Raw genomic sequence first — 14,530 nt, forward strand, 5'->3', positions numbered from 1 at the left:
AGGAAGGTCCAGCACTAGCCCTTTGCTGGCCCTTTAGTGTCCCTGCAATGTTGTTATTATCCCACAAGCATTGTAGCCTCACAAGCTCCAACTGTATGCTTGGGGTGAGGGGCAGTTTGATCCTGGCTGTGCTAGTCACGAAGGGGCTGGGCAGGGTCCCTTAACCTCCACTGTTCTGTTACCACATCTGTGAGGGGTGACCACAGGGTGGCCTGTGGGGAGCTGGCCCTGGGCTGATATTAGCCCAGGGAAAGCAGTCTGTAGCAGGTTGAATGGTGGCCCCCAAAAGACGTGTTCTGGTGGTCCCAGTACCTTAGGATGCGACCTTCCTTGGAAATAGGGTCTTTATAGATGTAATTAGTTAAGATGAGGTCACATGGGAGAAGGGTGGGTCTAACCCAATAGGACTGGTGTCCTTAGAAAAGAACACATGTGAAGACAGACACAGGAGGAAGGCCATGTGACGACGGAGGCAGAGAGTGGAGTGATGCATCGATGGGCTGAGGGGCACCAAGGACTAGCACCAGTAGTCACCTGAAGCTGGCTGGGAAAGGTGGGTCAGGATTCTATCCAGGGCTTTTGGAGGGAGCAAAGACCTGCAGACACCTTGATTTCGGCTTCTGGCCTCCAGAACTGCTGCCTCAAGCCCCCAGTTTGTGGTCACTGTTATAGTGGCCCCAGGACAGACACACAGTCAGTAAGCATTGGCAACAGCGGGGATGCAGCAGGCTGGCCGAAGGGTCACCTGCCTTGCCGTGTGTGCAGAGGGCATTCTGGGTGGAGGAGGGGGTCTGGACAGGATGGTGGGCAGGTTGGGGGAGACAGACTGGGAGAACGTGGGGTCTGGCCTGACCTGTGGGGAGACCAGGCAGAGAGCTGGGTAGAGAGTAGTCAACATGTCCCTCCTCCCCACCATGGGCATCTACTGGGCTCCCAGACATGGGGCACAGATAAGGGGCCGAGCTCCAGAGCCCAAGTGGACAAATTTGCAGACCTTAGAGGGCCTGTGGGGTCTGCCAGGAGTGACAAGGCCCCTCTCGGGGTGGTGAGGGCCCGAGCTCTCAGCAGGGCCCACTGCCGGCCTCCATCATTTTGTGGGCTGTGTGATGTGCAGGGGCAGGTGAGTACCATACCTCTCTGGGCCCAGCACCCCAGAAGCCTTAACTGGGGCTCAGGTGAGGGAATCAGAAGTTCTGGGATGTTGGGCGATTGAAGTGGTAGAAGTTGGCCCTGCCACAGGAATCAAGGTCATGCTGCTCCTGGGCCACCCTTAGGGTTAGTGCTAGGGTCAGGGTCAGGGTTGGGGTTATTGCAGGGATAGGGTTACGGTAGGGTGGGTCAGGATTAGGGGTTAGGATTAGTGTTGGGGTTGTCACAGAGTTAGGGGTTAGGGTCAGGGTGAGGGTTGGGGTTAGGTTTAGTGTTGGGGTCAGGGTCAGGGCTTGGGTTAGGGTTACTGTTGGGGTAATTGCAGGGATATGGCTATGGTGGGATGGGTCAGGTTTTGGGGCATAGATGGTGAGGTGCAGAGATCATATTTATTGTTAGGATTTGTCTTTATTCAAAGGGGTGTATCCTCTTGGCCCTTTGGGTTTACATAGATACACCCCAGAGGCCCTTCACTGGGGCTGAACTAGCACCCGTGTAGTTCACATGTTGTTCAAATCTATGAGGAATGGAGGGTGTTATCCCTAGTTTATGGAGAAGCAAACAGAGTCCCAGAAAGCTGTAACAAGAGGAGTGAAATTGGGATTTGAAGCTGGACCGTTAAGGAGGTTACCCTGGTCTGGAGGCCATGAGGCTGCCCAGGGCCTATGGGATGTAGGTTAAAGGTCATGGGGACCCGCTGTGGCTCCTCCAGGCAGGCAGGACTATTTTCACGTGGTTTCTGTGCACTGATAGGATCACATCTTTCATTTTCCATGAGGCTTGAATTATTGATCTGCCTGTTTTGTTTTTTTTTTTTTTGCGGTACGCGGGCCTCTCACCGCTGCGGCCTCTCCCGCTGCAGCCTCTCCCGCTGCAGCCTCTCCCGCTGCAGAGCACAGACAGGCTCCGTTGGCGTAGGCTCAGCGGCTATGGCTCACGGGCCCAGTCGCTCCACGGCATGTAGGATCTTCCCGGACCGGGGCACAAACCCGTGTCCCCTGCATCGGCAGGCGGACTCTCAACCACTGCGCCACCAGGGAAGCCCCTGATCTGCCTGATATTTAATAACCCCTGGACCTGCCTCCAAGAGCTGCCTCCTAAAACAGAGGGTTGGGACTTTTGTCCAGCACTGGCAGGAACAGCTTGGCGACTGGCCCTGGGCAGCCAGAAAGCCATCAGGGTGGAGAAAACACAGATGGAGAGGAGAGGCTGGACCAAAGACTATGTCACCCCGCCTCTGTGCCCATCACTGCCTCTCTACAGCCCGGACCCCTCTCCTCCCAGGTACAGTACCGCCCCGCTCCGTGCAGTCCCACATCCCGACCCGTCGGAGCCGCCAACAGCTTCGGGGTTGCGAGACGGGCGGGATCGTGGAGCCCAGCTGGACGAGGGGCGGCTGTCGCGCCGGGAAGCCTCGGCCGTCTTCCGTCCACCCGCCACCCACTGATAGTCCTAGGCCTTCCTCCCTCCGCTGCACCTGCGCTCGGGCCGGGGTGGGGGGTGGGGGGGAGGAACCCGGAACCTGGCGTCGGGGCTCGCGTTTCCAGCCGGCGGGATCCGAGCAGTGCATCAAGCGCGCCCGGATAGCGGCAGACGGACTCGGGTCACCATGGCAACGCCGCGGGACCAGAGGCTGCTCGTAGCAGGCGTTCTGGGTGAGGCGCGGACGCGGGGGCGGCGCGGGGAGCCGCCGAGGGGCCTCAGGGGCCCGCAGCGCGGGAGGCTTCGGCCTCTCGGTTCGCTTTTCACGGGCGTCTTTGCTTTCCTTGGAAAAACCCGAGACGTTCAAGTCCTGCCAGACGCAGTGCGCTGGGTGGGAGGGCCGGGGGCGTTCTCTGCTGGCACAATTTGTTTCGAGTGCTCTAGTGTTTATTCGACCCCTCCAGGAACCTGAAGAGGTGGGTGCTGCAGAGATGAGTTTACCCCGGACAACAGCCAGTGAGGACGGGTTCAAACCCAGGCAGCCTGGTCCAGAGTGATTTTTTTTTTTAATTATTTGAGACTTACAAAAGAGTTGCAAAAGGAGTACAGAGATTGCCTCTTTACCTTTTGCCGAGATTCCCCCAAATGTTAACCTCTTATGTTACCATAGTTCATTTTAGCAAACTAAGGAAACTAACACTAATACAAAACTATGATCTAACGTATAGGATTTATTCACTTAGCAATTATCCCACGAATGACTTTATAGTCTTTTACAAGATCCAATCCAGCACCATCCGTGTTTTGTCTTCTTATTCGTTAATCTGGAGCACTTCCTCTGTCTTTCCTTGACTTTTATGAGTCAGTTATTTTGCAGAATGCCCCTCAGTTTGGGTTTATCTGATGTTCCTTTATGATTACTTTTAAGTTATGCATTTTTATTAAGAAAAACCTTACCAGTGAAATTGTGTTTTTCTCTGCATCTTATCAGGAGTCATCTGATGCTGATCTGTCCCATTACTGCTGATGCTAACTTTGGTCGTGTGTTTTACGTGATGTCTACAAGGTGTTTCCCTCATCAAGTTACCCTTTTTCCCTTTCTAAATAGTAAATATCTTGTTTATAACCATACTGCCAACGAGTAATTTTAGCGTCCAGAAGTGAGCATTTTCTGAAACAATTATAAGTGTTGCATTTGCCGCATGGTAATTTTTCCATTTCCATTATTTCTGCTTTTATAAGTTGGAATTGTACTGTAAGGAAGAACTTTTCCATATTTTAATTTGTTCAGTTATTTCTTGGTATAGGCATTTTATTTTTATTTCATAGGTTATAATACATTACTATCATTTATTTTGTTGCACTGTTGTCCAAATTTAGCCCATTCAAGTTGGCCTCTGTCCTTTTAGCCTGTCCTCAACATGAGCACTTACTTATTTTCTGACACCACAAGATATTCTGGACTCATTTTGTGCTTTCCTTAACCTAGCCTGGAGTCAGTCATTTCTCTAAGGAGTGTTGGTTCCTTTTAGTTTAGATGTTTTTTTTAGAAACCAAGATCTGGGGGAGGTATGCTCATTGCTACTGGAGTGTCATTGCTTTTTGGCTTTCTCAAAGGGCGAGCTGGGAAACATGTATTTGTGTACACTATATACATCCGTATCTATTTCTATATCCATATATCTGTACATACTAAAAACTGAGTTTATATTGATACTTCCAATTCCAATCCATCACCACAGGGTTCATTCTACATTCCTTTTCCTCTAACTCTGGCTCCTATTGTCCTTAGTACATTTACCTTTTTGCTCAATCCTAGACCGCATATAAAGTAATTTCAGTATTGCCAATCCATATTTGTGTGAAAAACAAACCTACTAAAGTATAATATTTGCATGTGGTTGTTTTTGTTTTTTTCCTTAGAATATATAGTTAAAATGCTGTTTTACAAAGTTGTCTTAGTGTGTTTATGTTATTAATTTGTAATAAAATGAGGTTCATTTGTTTCTGATTATATTTCACTTTGAGTCCTTATTGATGTTTTTTTTTTTTTTTTTTTTTTTTGTGCTGCAGTGCGCGGCTTGTGGGATCTTAGTTCCCCAACCAGGGATTGAACCCAGGTCCTTGGCAGTGAAACATGGAGTCCTAACCACTGGATCACCAGGGAATTCCCGATTCCTTATTGATTTTAAGTTTTGGTATGTGAAATATTTATGTGGTTCTAAAAGTGAGCACAGTATCAGCTCTTAACTACAAGACTATTCAAACTTCTATTTTATCATTTATTCGCTTTTTTGGGGGGAGAGGCAAGGGAATCTGGCAGCTGTAAATTCAAATAAAAAGCACTCTGTTCCCCTCACTGTAGCAGTATCCCTCACCCCAAGCAAGTTCCGGTGATTGAATTAAGATCTATCTGCTGCTCATCTCTCTCAGGTTTTACAAATGGTCGTGGGTACTGTTTGGCAGTCAGTGAAGGACAGGAGAAAAGGCTTGGGTCATAGGCCCCTAATTTTCATCCCCTTGATCCCCTTAAAAATTGTCTATACCGAGTTTAGTTCATGCTGGGATTCCAGAGGGTGCCATCACTGAGTCCCCTGTCCTGAGTGCAGAGATGAGCCACCTCTGGAATTTCTTTCAAGTCCCACAAAAATGTTTTATAAATTCAGCTTTTTGAATATATTTACAGAGCACCAGTAAGACAACATGCCTTACCAAAGTAGATTTGGGTTTTCTGCATTAGGAATGGTGGTTGAATGGAAAGCCAAATGTATCTGGAGCCACAGTCCTTCAGAGGAAGGAGATAAAAAGAAACCTCTGCTTTAGGCGTCTCTTTGCCCAGCCATTGTGCCTAAATGGCTTGTTTGTGAGCGTCTAGGGACTGACTTTTAGCCTTTACAAATGGTCCTTTTTTGTACATTTTAGAGTTTGCAACTGCTTATGTTTTACTGAGGTCATGCAATGTTTTTTCAGTAAAGTACTTGTCAAGTGTTTATTCTAAAACAATTGCTCCAAGTTTTTGGTCAGACAAACAAAAGTGTGATTAGTTCTACTGTCACATCTGCAATTGGGTAGCCTGTGGGTTGCTCTCTGATTTGGTCATCTTGGCAAGGGGTGAGATTGGCAAGGATGAAATCATCCTCCCAGGCTCCTTCCTGTATACCCAGCTTATAGTCGCTGCCGCCGGCTTGCTGGAGAGGTGGGGCCCCGCCAGGGCGGGGCAAGCCCCTCTGCAGAGCCCACTTGGCTTGGAAAGCTCCTTCTTTTCCATGGAGCTCCTTTTCACATATGGTTTCTTAGGCCTCATCCTTTGCCCCAAACTCTTGTAAGTATGATGTTGGCTGTTAGGAGATGCTTGGCTGTAGATCCTCCTTGCAGCCCTGGCCCTGTCGTGATCTGTGAAGAGACACCTCAGAGTCTCTCAATGCCTGGACGCGCCAATTTCTGAGCCTCTTTCTCAATGCTCCGTTTGATCTGACAAGACTGGGCCTGCGTGGTCAGGGTCAACTGCTGCAGACCACCGCTGGGTTTTGGATGAGAGAGTAAGTGAGTGCCCAAGCTCTTCCACACCCCACTGTATAGTCTGTGGCGGCATCTTGACACCAGGGGTGCATTCGAACTCACTCATGACTGAGGTGGTCTTCAGATAGGGCCTCTGCTGCTTGTGTCTGTTTGCAGCCTGCAAATTTTCCATGTTTGGGAAACCATGGCTTTCATGACGAGTAACTTCCATCTTCCTAAGACCCAGAATTTCCAAGTGCCTTTCAGAACTAACAGGTAAATATCCCCCTTAGGTTAAAAAAAAAAAAAAAAAAAGTTTAGAAAGCTCAGCATTTTACAGATGAGAACATCAGAGTGATGAGATGACCTAGCACAGTCCTGGTGACCCCACTGCTTCTCTGAGAAGACCGTGAACGCCGTGGGCCAAGACGAGTTGACAGTGCGCTCCCCCCGCCCTTCCCGGAGATTTCTCCAGTTGCCCCAGAGGTTTTGTGTGGTCCCTCCTGTAAACTGGGTGCTTGCTGGGGATGCCTGCTGGACAGATTGGGTCCAGATTTTGAATCTGTGACCTTTAATAAAAGCCGATTATTCTCAGCCTTGGGGCTTTTAGGATTTGTGACGGATGCAGGGCAGGCTGTCTGTGACGGGGTGGGAGGGAAAGGAGCATAGCACTGGGCACGTCGAGGTCCAGCGGAGCATACACAGTAGAAGCTGGTTTCTCTCTGGGGACCGGCTGGAGGTCCAGAGGGAGCTGTGGTGGGCAAGATGGGCCAGGCCCCATCCTAGGGCTCTTCATATACTGTGCCAAACAGGTTGAACTTTCTTTTGAAAAGGCCATGTGCCATGGGCACAGTATCACATGGTCAGATTTCTGTACTAGAAGAGCAATTTCCATGGGTGGCTGTGTGACCGATGCATTTAAGAGGCAAGCCTACGGACGGACCTCAGAGGAGGGAGGCCCGTTGACGTCACAGACCTCCGTGTGCTCTCTCTGTAAAGAACCGCAGTGATGACTCAGGCATTTCATCAAAGATCACAGTAGCATCGGCATCATTTAAAGTTGTGTATTTGCTTAAATCCTGATTCTTTGCCTGTGAGTGTGCACAGGCATGTGGGTGGTCTGTGTGTACGCCGATTTCTGTTGACAAGACTGCCAGACCCCAGAACTCACTAGGCCACGCGCCAGCTCGCACTCACGCAGCCCCACTGTAGTCAGCTGGCTCTGTGCATATGTTGGGGTTTGGGGGGGCCAGCCATTAGACGTCAGTTAGTGTGGGTGAACGCCCAACTGTGGAGGTCATCGAGTCACCTTGTTATTCCACCCCGGGCTTTTCTTGAGCTTGGTGGCCAGGCTGACCTGCTGGAACCCTGGTTTCCCAGTGGTCCTGGGAGGCTTGCAGCCAGGGCAGGGGCCACGGGCTGAACAGAATGTGTAAGCCTCCTGAAGGCTGAGCAGAGCCCCTTCCTGCCTTTCCCTCTGGGCAGGGCCTCCCTGACCTCTGACCTGAGCAGCCCTGCGTCTCCAGCCACGCTAGTGATGTGGGAAGTCACCTCCTCTGCCCCTTTGTTTCCGTGCATCTCTGTCTTGTCCCAGTAGGGATGACAACCCGTTGGTGTGGGGACCTGGCCCGTGTCTCCAGCAGGTGAAACAGCACCTGACATGTAGTAAGTGCTAAATAAATACTTGTTAAATGAATGAATTTAAGAAAGTTTGCTATGTTTATGAGAATTTTACATAGTATCATTTTTTTTCTGGCTACAATGATATACATCCTAACTGGAGTAGTAACAAACATTTGTTATCTCCTTCAAGGTGCCAGGGATTGGCGTACAGAACAGAGTGTGGTGACCTCAGGACATACCTGGGGAATCCCCTCGGCTGTCTACCTGGGGGAAATACTTGGCAACTGACTGAACTGGAAGCCAATAACTCCAGTTTTTACTGAATTCAAAACTTTTTAAAGTCAATGTCCTTAGTTTTCCTGTAGTTCATTGATACATCCAGTAACACACTTAAAGATCAAGTTATTGTTGATCTAGAGTGACCAAATCTGAACGGAGAGGCCTGGCGATCAGAGTGTGGGGTGCTTGGGTATTTTGGAGTGGGGGAAACCATGGACGGGGTAGCAGAGGTGGGCCAGGCACCTCAGCGGAGGCAGGGTCATCCTCTGTGGTAGAGCCACCTGGGCTCTGAGACCACCTAGTACACAGGGTTGTGGGTACTTTAAGGAAGCTGAGCCTTTGGAGGAGGAGGAGGAGTGGTTTGGAAGGGCCCTGGGGGAACAAAGATACCTGCCTCCCCGGTTCCTCTGCTGTAGCCTCAGAGCCCCATGTTTATGTGTTGTCATGTGATAGGTTTTTTTACTTTTTTTTTTTTTTTTTTTTGCGGTACTCGGGCCTCTCACTGTTGTGTCCTCTCCCGTTGCGGAGCACAGGCTCCGGACGCGCAGGCTCAGCGGCCATGGCTCATGGGCCCAGCCGCTCCGCGGCATGTGGGATCTTCCCAGACCGGGGCACGAACCCGCGTCCCCTGCATCGGCAGGCGGACTCTCAACCACTGCGCCACCAGGGAAGCCCGTCATGTGATAGTTTTTACCATTTAGTTATTTAGTACATACTTTTGAGCGCCTCCTGTGTGCTGGAGTTCCAAGTATGGGATACCATGTGGAACGTGTAGGGAAGAATGATAACATAAGCAATAATGCACCCGCTCCTGGTAAGTGCCGCGCAGAGAATTTGGATAGGTCTACGGCATTGCACCAGTTTGGGTCGAAGTTGAGGGGGGATTTCCTGGAGTGATCCTTGAGTTGGTCTCAGTGACAGGAAGGAGCCTGCTTGTGGGTTGGGTGGAGCATTCCAGGCAGAGGGGCAACTGGATTGAGATTGACTGACGGGGTGGGAGGGGGAACCATTCAGCACATCCCAGCCCTGAATGTAGCGATCCAAGTGTTGTAAGTGGACCGAGGAACCGGAAGCACTGCTGGGCGGGGGGCAGTTAGGCTTTTTTTTTTTTTAAGATTCCTTTGGTGGCTGTGAAAGGGCAAGTGTGGAGCAAAGGGCCCAGTTCATGGTCTGGAGTCAGCGAGACTCCAGGTGAGGGATGATGGTGGCTGAGGTGTGGTGAGGGGATGAGAGACAGCAGGAAATCCAGGCTAGTTCCTGGTGTTCAGCTTGGGCAGCTGGGTGGAGAGGGGTGCCATCGGCGAGCTGAGGGCAACGGGGGTGGGGGCGTGCAGAATTGAGGGTGGCAGGCTCAGGGTCTCTGTCAGCACCCTGTTAACTCGAGATGGCAAGCAGGCCCTGGATGGATGCAGCTAAGGAGAGGCTGACATGGCCGCACTGGGCCTGTGGGTGCTGGGCGAGGCAGGGTGCGACTGCCTAGCAGGAGAGGTGGTGGAGACCGGGGCTGTGCCCAAGGTCTGCCCCGGCAGAGCTCTGCTCTGCCCCAGAGCCCTGCGGGGAGGCCACCACGCTGTCCCTGGTTAGGACAGCTCTATCAGGACACTTGTGGAGTTCGGCCATCCCTTCTGATTAGGACCCTGCTTCCGAGTTCGTCCTCCCTCCCTGCCCTCACACTCAGGACGCTTGCTTCCTGTCCGATGCCACATGTCAGGGGGCGCTTCCTCCATCAAGCATTCTCAGATTCTCGGTGGACACCGAGTGGGTGTCCTACGTTTAACACAGTTCCCACACTAACTGCCTGGGGTTAGTGCCGATCCCACGAGATGCCCCCCTTCTGGATGCCAGTTGCAAGTCCAGGTTGTCGTCACCTATGCTCTGCCCGACTGCTGTAAATCAGGGTTCCCATGACCCTTCTCCTCAGGTTCAGTAATGTGCTAGAGCAGCTCACAGAACTCTGGGAAGCGCTTTACTTACTAGATCACCAGTTTATTATAAGCGGATACAACTCAGAGCTGCCAGATGGAAGACACAGGGTAAGGTGGGTGGGAGGGGCCGGGAGCTCCCATGCTCGCTCTCCCGGCACACTGCCCTCCACACTTCCACGCCTTCACCAGCCCAGAAGTTCTCCAAACCTGCTAGTTCAGGGATTTTTATGGATGCTTTTGAAACCGTGCATAATAATTAGTCAAACCCATTCACCTGCCTTCACTAATCAAGGTAGTTTTAAGACTTGCATGTCCTCCGAGCAGCATGTAGCCTAAACAATAAGATGTTTGCCTGAGTTGTTTCCCAGGAACTTGGAGTCAGCTGTGTCTAGTTCAAGCTGAGCCAGTTAAGACTGGATAGGACCATCAACCCTCCAACTGGGCATGTAGGAGTGTCCGCTTGGTGACCTTTTAACACTGGAGGGTCGAAAACTCCACCATCAAAACGTGCAGAGGCCTGTAGCCTAGTTACACCTGTGCAGACCGATTACCAAACCTTTTTTCAATCACCTTTCCTCATGGGCTTGCCTCTGACTGCCCTGCTTCTTTATTCCTCATCCCATAAATACCCCGAGCCCCTTGCCTCTGGGGGGGTGGATTTGAGATTTGATTATCTTGCAAATAAACACCCTCTTTGCTGCAACCTTGGTGTCTAAGCGAGGCTTGTTGTGTGGGGGGCAAAGTGAACCTGGTTGCCAGCCACGAGGTAAGTCCAGAGAGACGTTTTGCCTGTGCCTCGTTGGCCCCTTGCCAGTACTGAAAGCCTGTAGAGGAGTCTGAGCATCTGCTTGGTCCGTTTGTTCCAGGGACCGTCCCCTGGATTTCCCCAGGGAGGTGTTGCTGACCTTCGGTGCTTAGTTTCATTTTGCAGCAAAGAGACAGGTTTTGGGTTTTTTTTTGTGTTTGTTTGTTTTGCGGTACACGGGCCTCTCACTGTTGTGGCCTTTCCCGTTGCGGAGCACAGGCTCCGGACGCACAGGCTCAGCGGCCATGGCTCACGGGCCTAGCCGCTCCGCAGCATGTGCGATCTTCCCGGACCGGGGCACAAACCCATGTCCCCTGCATCGGCAGGCGGACTCTCAACCACTGCGCCACCAGGGAAGCCCCTGTTTTGTTTTTTTTTAATTTATTTATTATTTATTTTTGGTTGCATTGGGTCTTTGTTGCTGTGCGCGGGCTTTCTCTAGTTGTGGCAAGCGGGAGCTACTCTTCGTTGCAGTGCGTGGGCTTCTCATTGCGGTGGCTTCTCTTATTGTGGAGCACAGGCTCTATGTGCGCGGGCTTCAGTAGTTGTGGCATGCGGTCTCAGTAGTTGTGGCTGGCGCACTCCAGAGCGCAGGCTCAGTAGTTGTGGCGCACGGGCTTTGCTGCTCCAGTGTTAAAGAGTGGTCCAGGGGATCTTCCTGGACCAGGGCTTGAACCTGTATCCCCTGCATTGGCAGGCGGGTTCTTAACCACTGCGCTACCAGGGGAGCAGGTTTTGGGTTTTGAGTTTTTGTGTTTGGAAGATGTCTTTTGGGTGAGTAACCTTCTTAAAGAAATGCACCTGTGCCTGTTGCCAAAAACCTTGGCTCCCTGTGCACCAGTGCCGAATAGAAATACGGAGACAGAGATTTGGAGGAAAAGAAATAGAGAGGCTTTTATTTCTCTGCCAGGCAAAGGAGAGACGTGGCATGCTGGCACCTCAAGAACTGTGCCCCTGCTCCTCCGGGAATCAGAGAAGATTTACATGTGGGGCTTGCAGTCAGGCCTATATGATAAGGATCAAAAATAGTGAAGGTCTTGCATTCTTTTTCCTGCATTATTTCAAAACAGTCACAGCTGGCCTCAGGCAGCCTGGTAATTGGGTTGTTGGGTCCATTTGTCTCTTGGTTATCGGCCTGCGACCTTCTTTCTGAAATGCGGATGCTACAAGGGAGTGCAGGATGTCATTCACATAGTGTTAAAGAGTGATAGGTTAGCTTTGTGAAGTACAAATCTAGTTACAGACACTACAGATTAGTAACAGTTAAAACTAGGAGTGATTAACTCTTTCAGGCCAGGTTATGTTTCTTGTCTAGCCTGTTCACTGTTCCCTTTATTTTTCTTGTTCTCAGGAGAGGGAAAACTTCATTTCTATTTTTGCTGCAACATGCCTAGATTGTTTGCCAATCCTGTCCAGATTGTGGGTTGGAGGCCCACCTGGCAGGATTTTTAAACCTGATTGATTAAACCATTAGCCACTGGTGATTGATTCAGCCTCCAGCTCCTCTCCTTTCCCTGAAAGTTGGGAGGTGGAGGTGCAAGTTCCAACCCTCCGGTTCCCCTGGCAACCAGCCCCCAACCATTGGTTATCTAGGGGCTTTCCAAAATCACCTCATTAACATAGACTCAGGTGTGGTTGAAAGAGGTTTGTTATGAATAATGGGAGACATTTCAGGAGTTATTTCAGGAACTAGGAACAAAAACTAACTAAAGATGCCCCTGTAGCTTCTGTCACTCAGGAAATAGGGTTTTAGGAGCCTTGTGCCAGAAACCGTGATGAAGACCAGTGTTTGTTGTTGTATCACAACCCCACAAGGCCCTGCGTTCTCCTCCTTCTCCCTCAGCCTCTCGTGCCTGTGCCCTCTCCCTTTGCTCCGCATCTCTGGTGCAGTCACCCCGAGACAGGCTGGGCTGGAAAGGCATGTGCCTCGTCCCCTCCGTGAGGCTGGTCTGCACCCCCAGTGGACACCAGGGAGTTGTGGATGGATGTTTCTGTCCAGATTGAGATCATCGCGGACTCCTGAGGATTAGGGGCTGCGAGGACCAGCCTTAAGAAATGATAGTATTTGTCACACAGGTGCTGATAAAAGCATCCCCTGCACAAGTGTCTGGAGGTCAGCACAGCAGGCCTGTGGGAGAGGCTCAGCCTATACTTTTTCTGTCCTCTGTGGCTGCTTTCACACAGAGTTGAGGGGCATCAGTAGAGACCCTGTGACCCACCAAGCCCTCAATATTTACCGACTGGCCAGGAAAGGGAGAAAGCTTGCCAGGCCCTGTCCAGCACAATTTGTTTCCCTTATCGTGAGGAATTCATTTAGATCTAAATGCCGACAGCTTCACCTGGGAAACTACCTTGCTTTTTCCTCATGAAAGATGTAAATCCTATGATGGACCCTGTTTTCCTTTGTGCTTTGCCTTCCAGCAAGCCCTTAGTCAGATGCATTGCTCAATATTTAATAATTACCTGGCCTTCATTGCCCATTCCTAACGTTCATCGTGTGTTTCTTTTTTTTAAATCAATTTTATTTATTTATTTTTGGTTGCATTGGGTCTTCGTTGCTGCACGCAGGCTTTCTGTAGTTGCGGCGAGTGGGGGCTACTTTTCGTTGCCATGCACGGGCTTCTCATTGCAGTGGCTTCTCTTGTGGAGCACAGGCTTTAGGCGCGCGGGCTCAGTAGTTGTGAGCTCAGTAGTTGTGGCACACTAAGCTCACGGGCTTAGTTGCTCCGCGGCACGTGAGATCTTCCCGGACCAGAGATCGAACCCGTGTCCCCTGCACTGGCAGGCAGATCTTTAACCACTGCACCACCAGGAATTCCCTCATCGTGTGTTTCTTATTTTACTTTCTGTGTTCTGAGCACTGTTCTGCTGAGCTGTGAGAAACAAATGTCTCAAAAGTTTGTTTCATGTTCCCACTGTCCACAGGGGTAGACAAGCACGTAACACGCATCTTCTTCCAGAAAACGCACCTTATTGTTTCTTTAGTCCTGACAGAATATTTTGGGAGTCTCTAAATACGAACCCAGACCACTTTACTTTTTTTTCATTTTGTTTCCAAGATGTTAATAGTAATAATTTTGATTACACAGATAATTTTTTGGTAGGGTGTGTATGTGTGTTTGTTTTTTGGTTTTTTGTTGCTTTTCTCTAGAGTTTTATGAGTTCTGTTATTAGTGATCACCTTTCACAGGGCAAAGAGTCCACAGCTCATAAGCTAAGCGAGACTTGGGCTGTCTGAGGAGAGCAGCGCTGGTGGCGGCAACTCTGCAGGTGTTTGAATTGAGGTCCTACGAAGAGTTCAATCACAGTAAACCTGATGCCATCAAAACGTTGTGTAAAATGAAAAATTTGTTCATTTCTTACCTCTGCTGGGTTTTAGAAAGTAAGGTTTCGTTGTAGAACTTTGTTGGTTTGTTTTTCTTTTAATATTTATTTATTTATTGGCTGCGTTGGGTCTTGGTTGCGGTGCGCAGGATCTTTCATTGTGGCACACGGGCTCTTTGTTGTGGTGCGTGGGCTCCAGAGCGCGCAGGCTCTGTAGTTGCCTCATGCAGGCTCTCTGGTTGTGGCACGTGGGCTTAGTTGCCCCACGGCATGTGAGATCTTAGTTCCCTGACCAGAGATTGAACTGGTGTCCCCCTCATTGCTAGGCAGATTCTTAACCACTGGACCACCAGCGAAGTCCCCCTGTTGTTGGTTTTTGTTATCAGTAATTTCAGGAGTGAAATGAACTTCATGTCTCTAAAAAAGTAGTCCTCTTTCTGCTTTAGAGAGTGTTTGCTGTAAATGTAATGTTAAAAATAAATTTTAAAAAAGACCCTCAGGTTCT

At 50.1% G+C, this 14,530-nt stretch overlaps 2 protein-coding genes across 6 annotated transcripts in view; one reads left to right on the forward strand and one right to left on the reverse strand.

Annotated features, from left to right (window-relative positions):
- Nucleotides 1-6,262, reverse strand: part of LOC116746205 (basic proline-rich protein-like) — a 20,519-nt gene extending 14,257 nt beyond the window's left edge. Inside the window, exons 1-2 of the mRNA XM_032617499.1 lie at nucleotides 6,193-6,262; nucleotides 2,443-2,958 (exon numbers count right to left, since the gene is read on the reverse strand). Of these exons, the coding sequence (XP_032473390.1) occupies nucleotides 2,443-2,958; nucleotides 6,193-6,262 (586 nt within the window). The remainder of the gene's footprint in view (nucleotides 1-2,442; nucleotides 2,959-6,192) is intronic.
- The window catches only part of CCDC57 (coiled-coil domain containing 57), a 108,607-nt gene continuing 96,837 nt past the window's right edge, over nucleotides 2,761-14,530 (forward strand). For 3 of the 5 annotated variants that reach the window (XM_032617562.1, XM_032617565.1, XM_032617566.1), the window contains exons 1-3: nucleotides 2,761-2,804; nucleotides 3,563-3,678; nucleotides 4,645-4,769. The gene's annotated coding sequence lies outside the window, so the exon portion shown is untranslated. Of the gene's footprint in view, nucleotides 2,805-2,993; nucleotides 3,048-3,562; nucleotides 3,679-4,644; nucleotides 4,770-14,530 lie in introns of those variants that run through there. The other 2 variants (XM_032617563.1, XM_032617564.1) reach the window with 2 other exon arrangements.

This window comes from Phocoena sinus, chromosome 20 (assembly GCF_008692025.1).
Source record: "Phocoena sinus isolate mPhoSin1 chromosome 20, mPhoSin1.pri, whole genome shotgun sequence".
NCBI lineage: Eukaryota > Metazoa > Chordata > Mammalia > Artiodactyla > Phocoenidae > Phocoena > Phocoena sinus.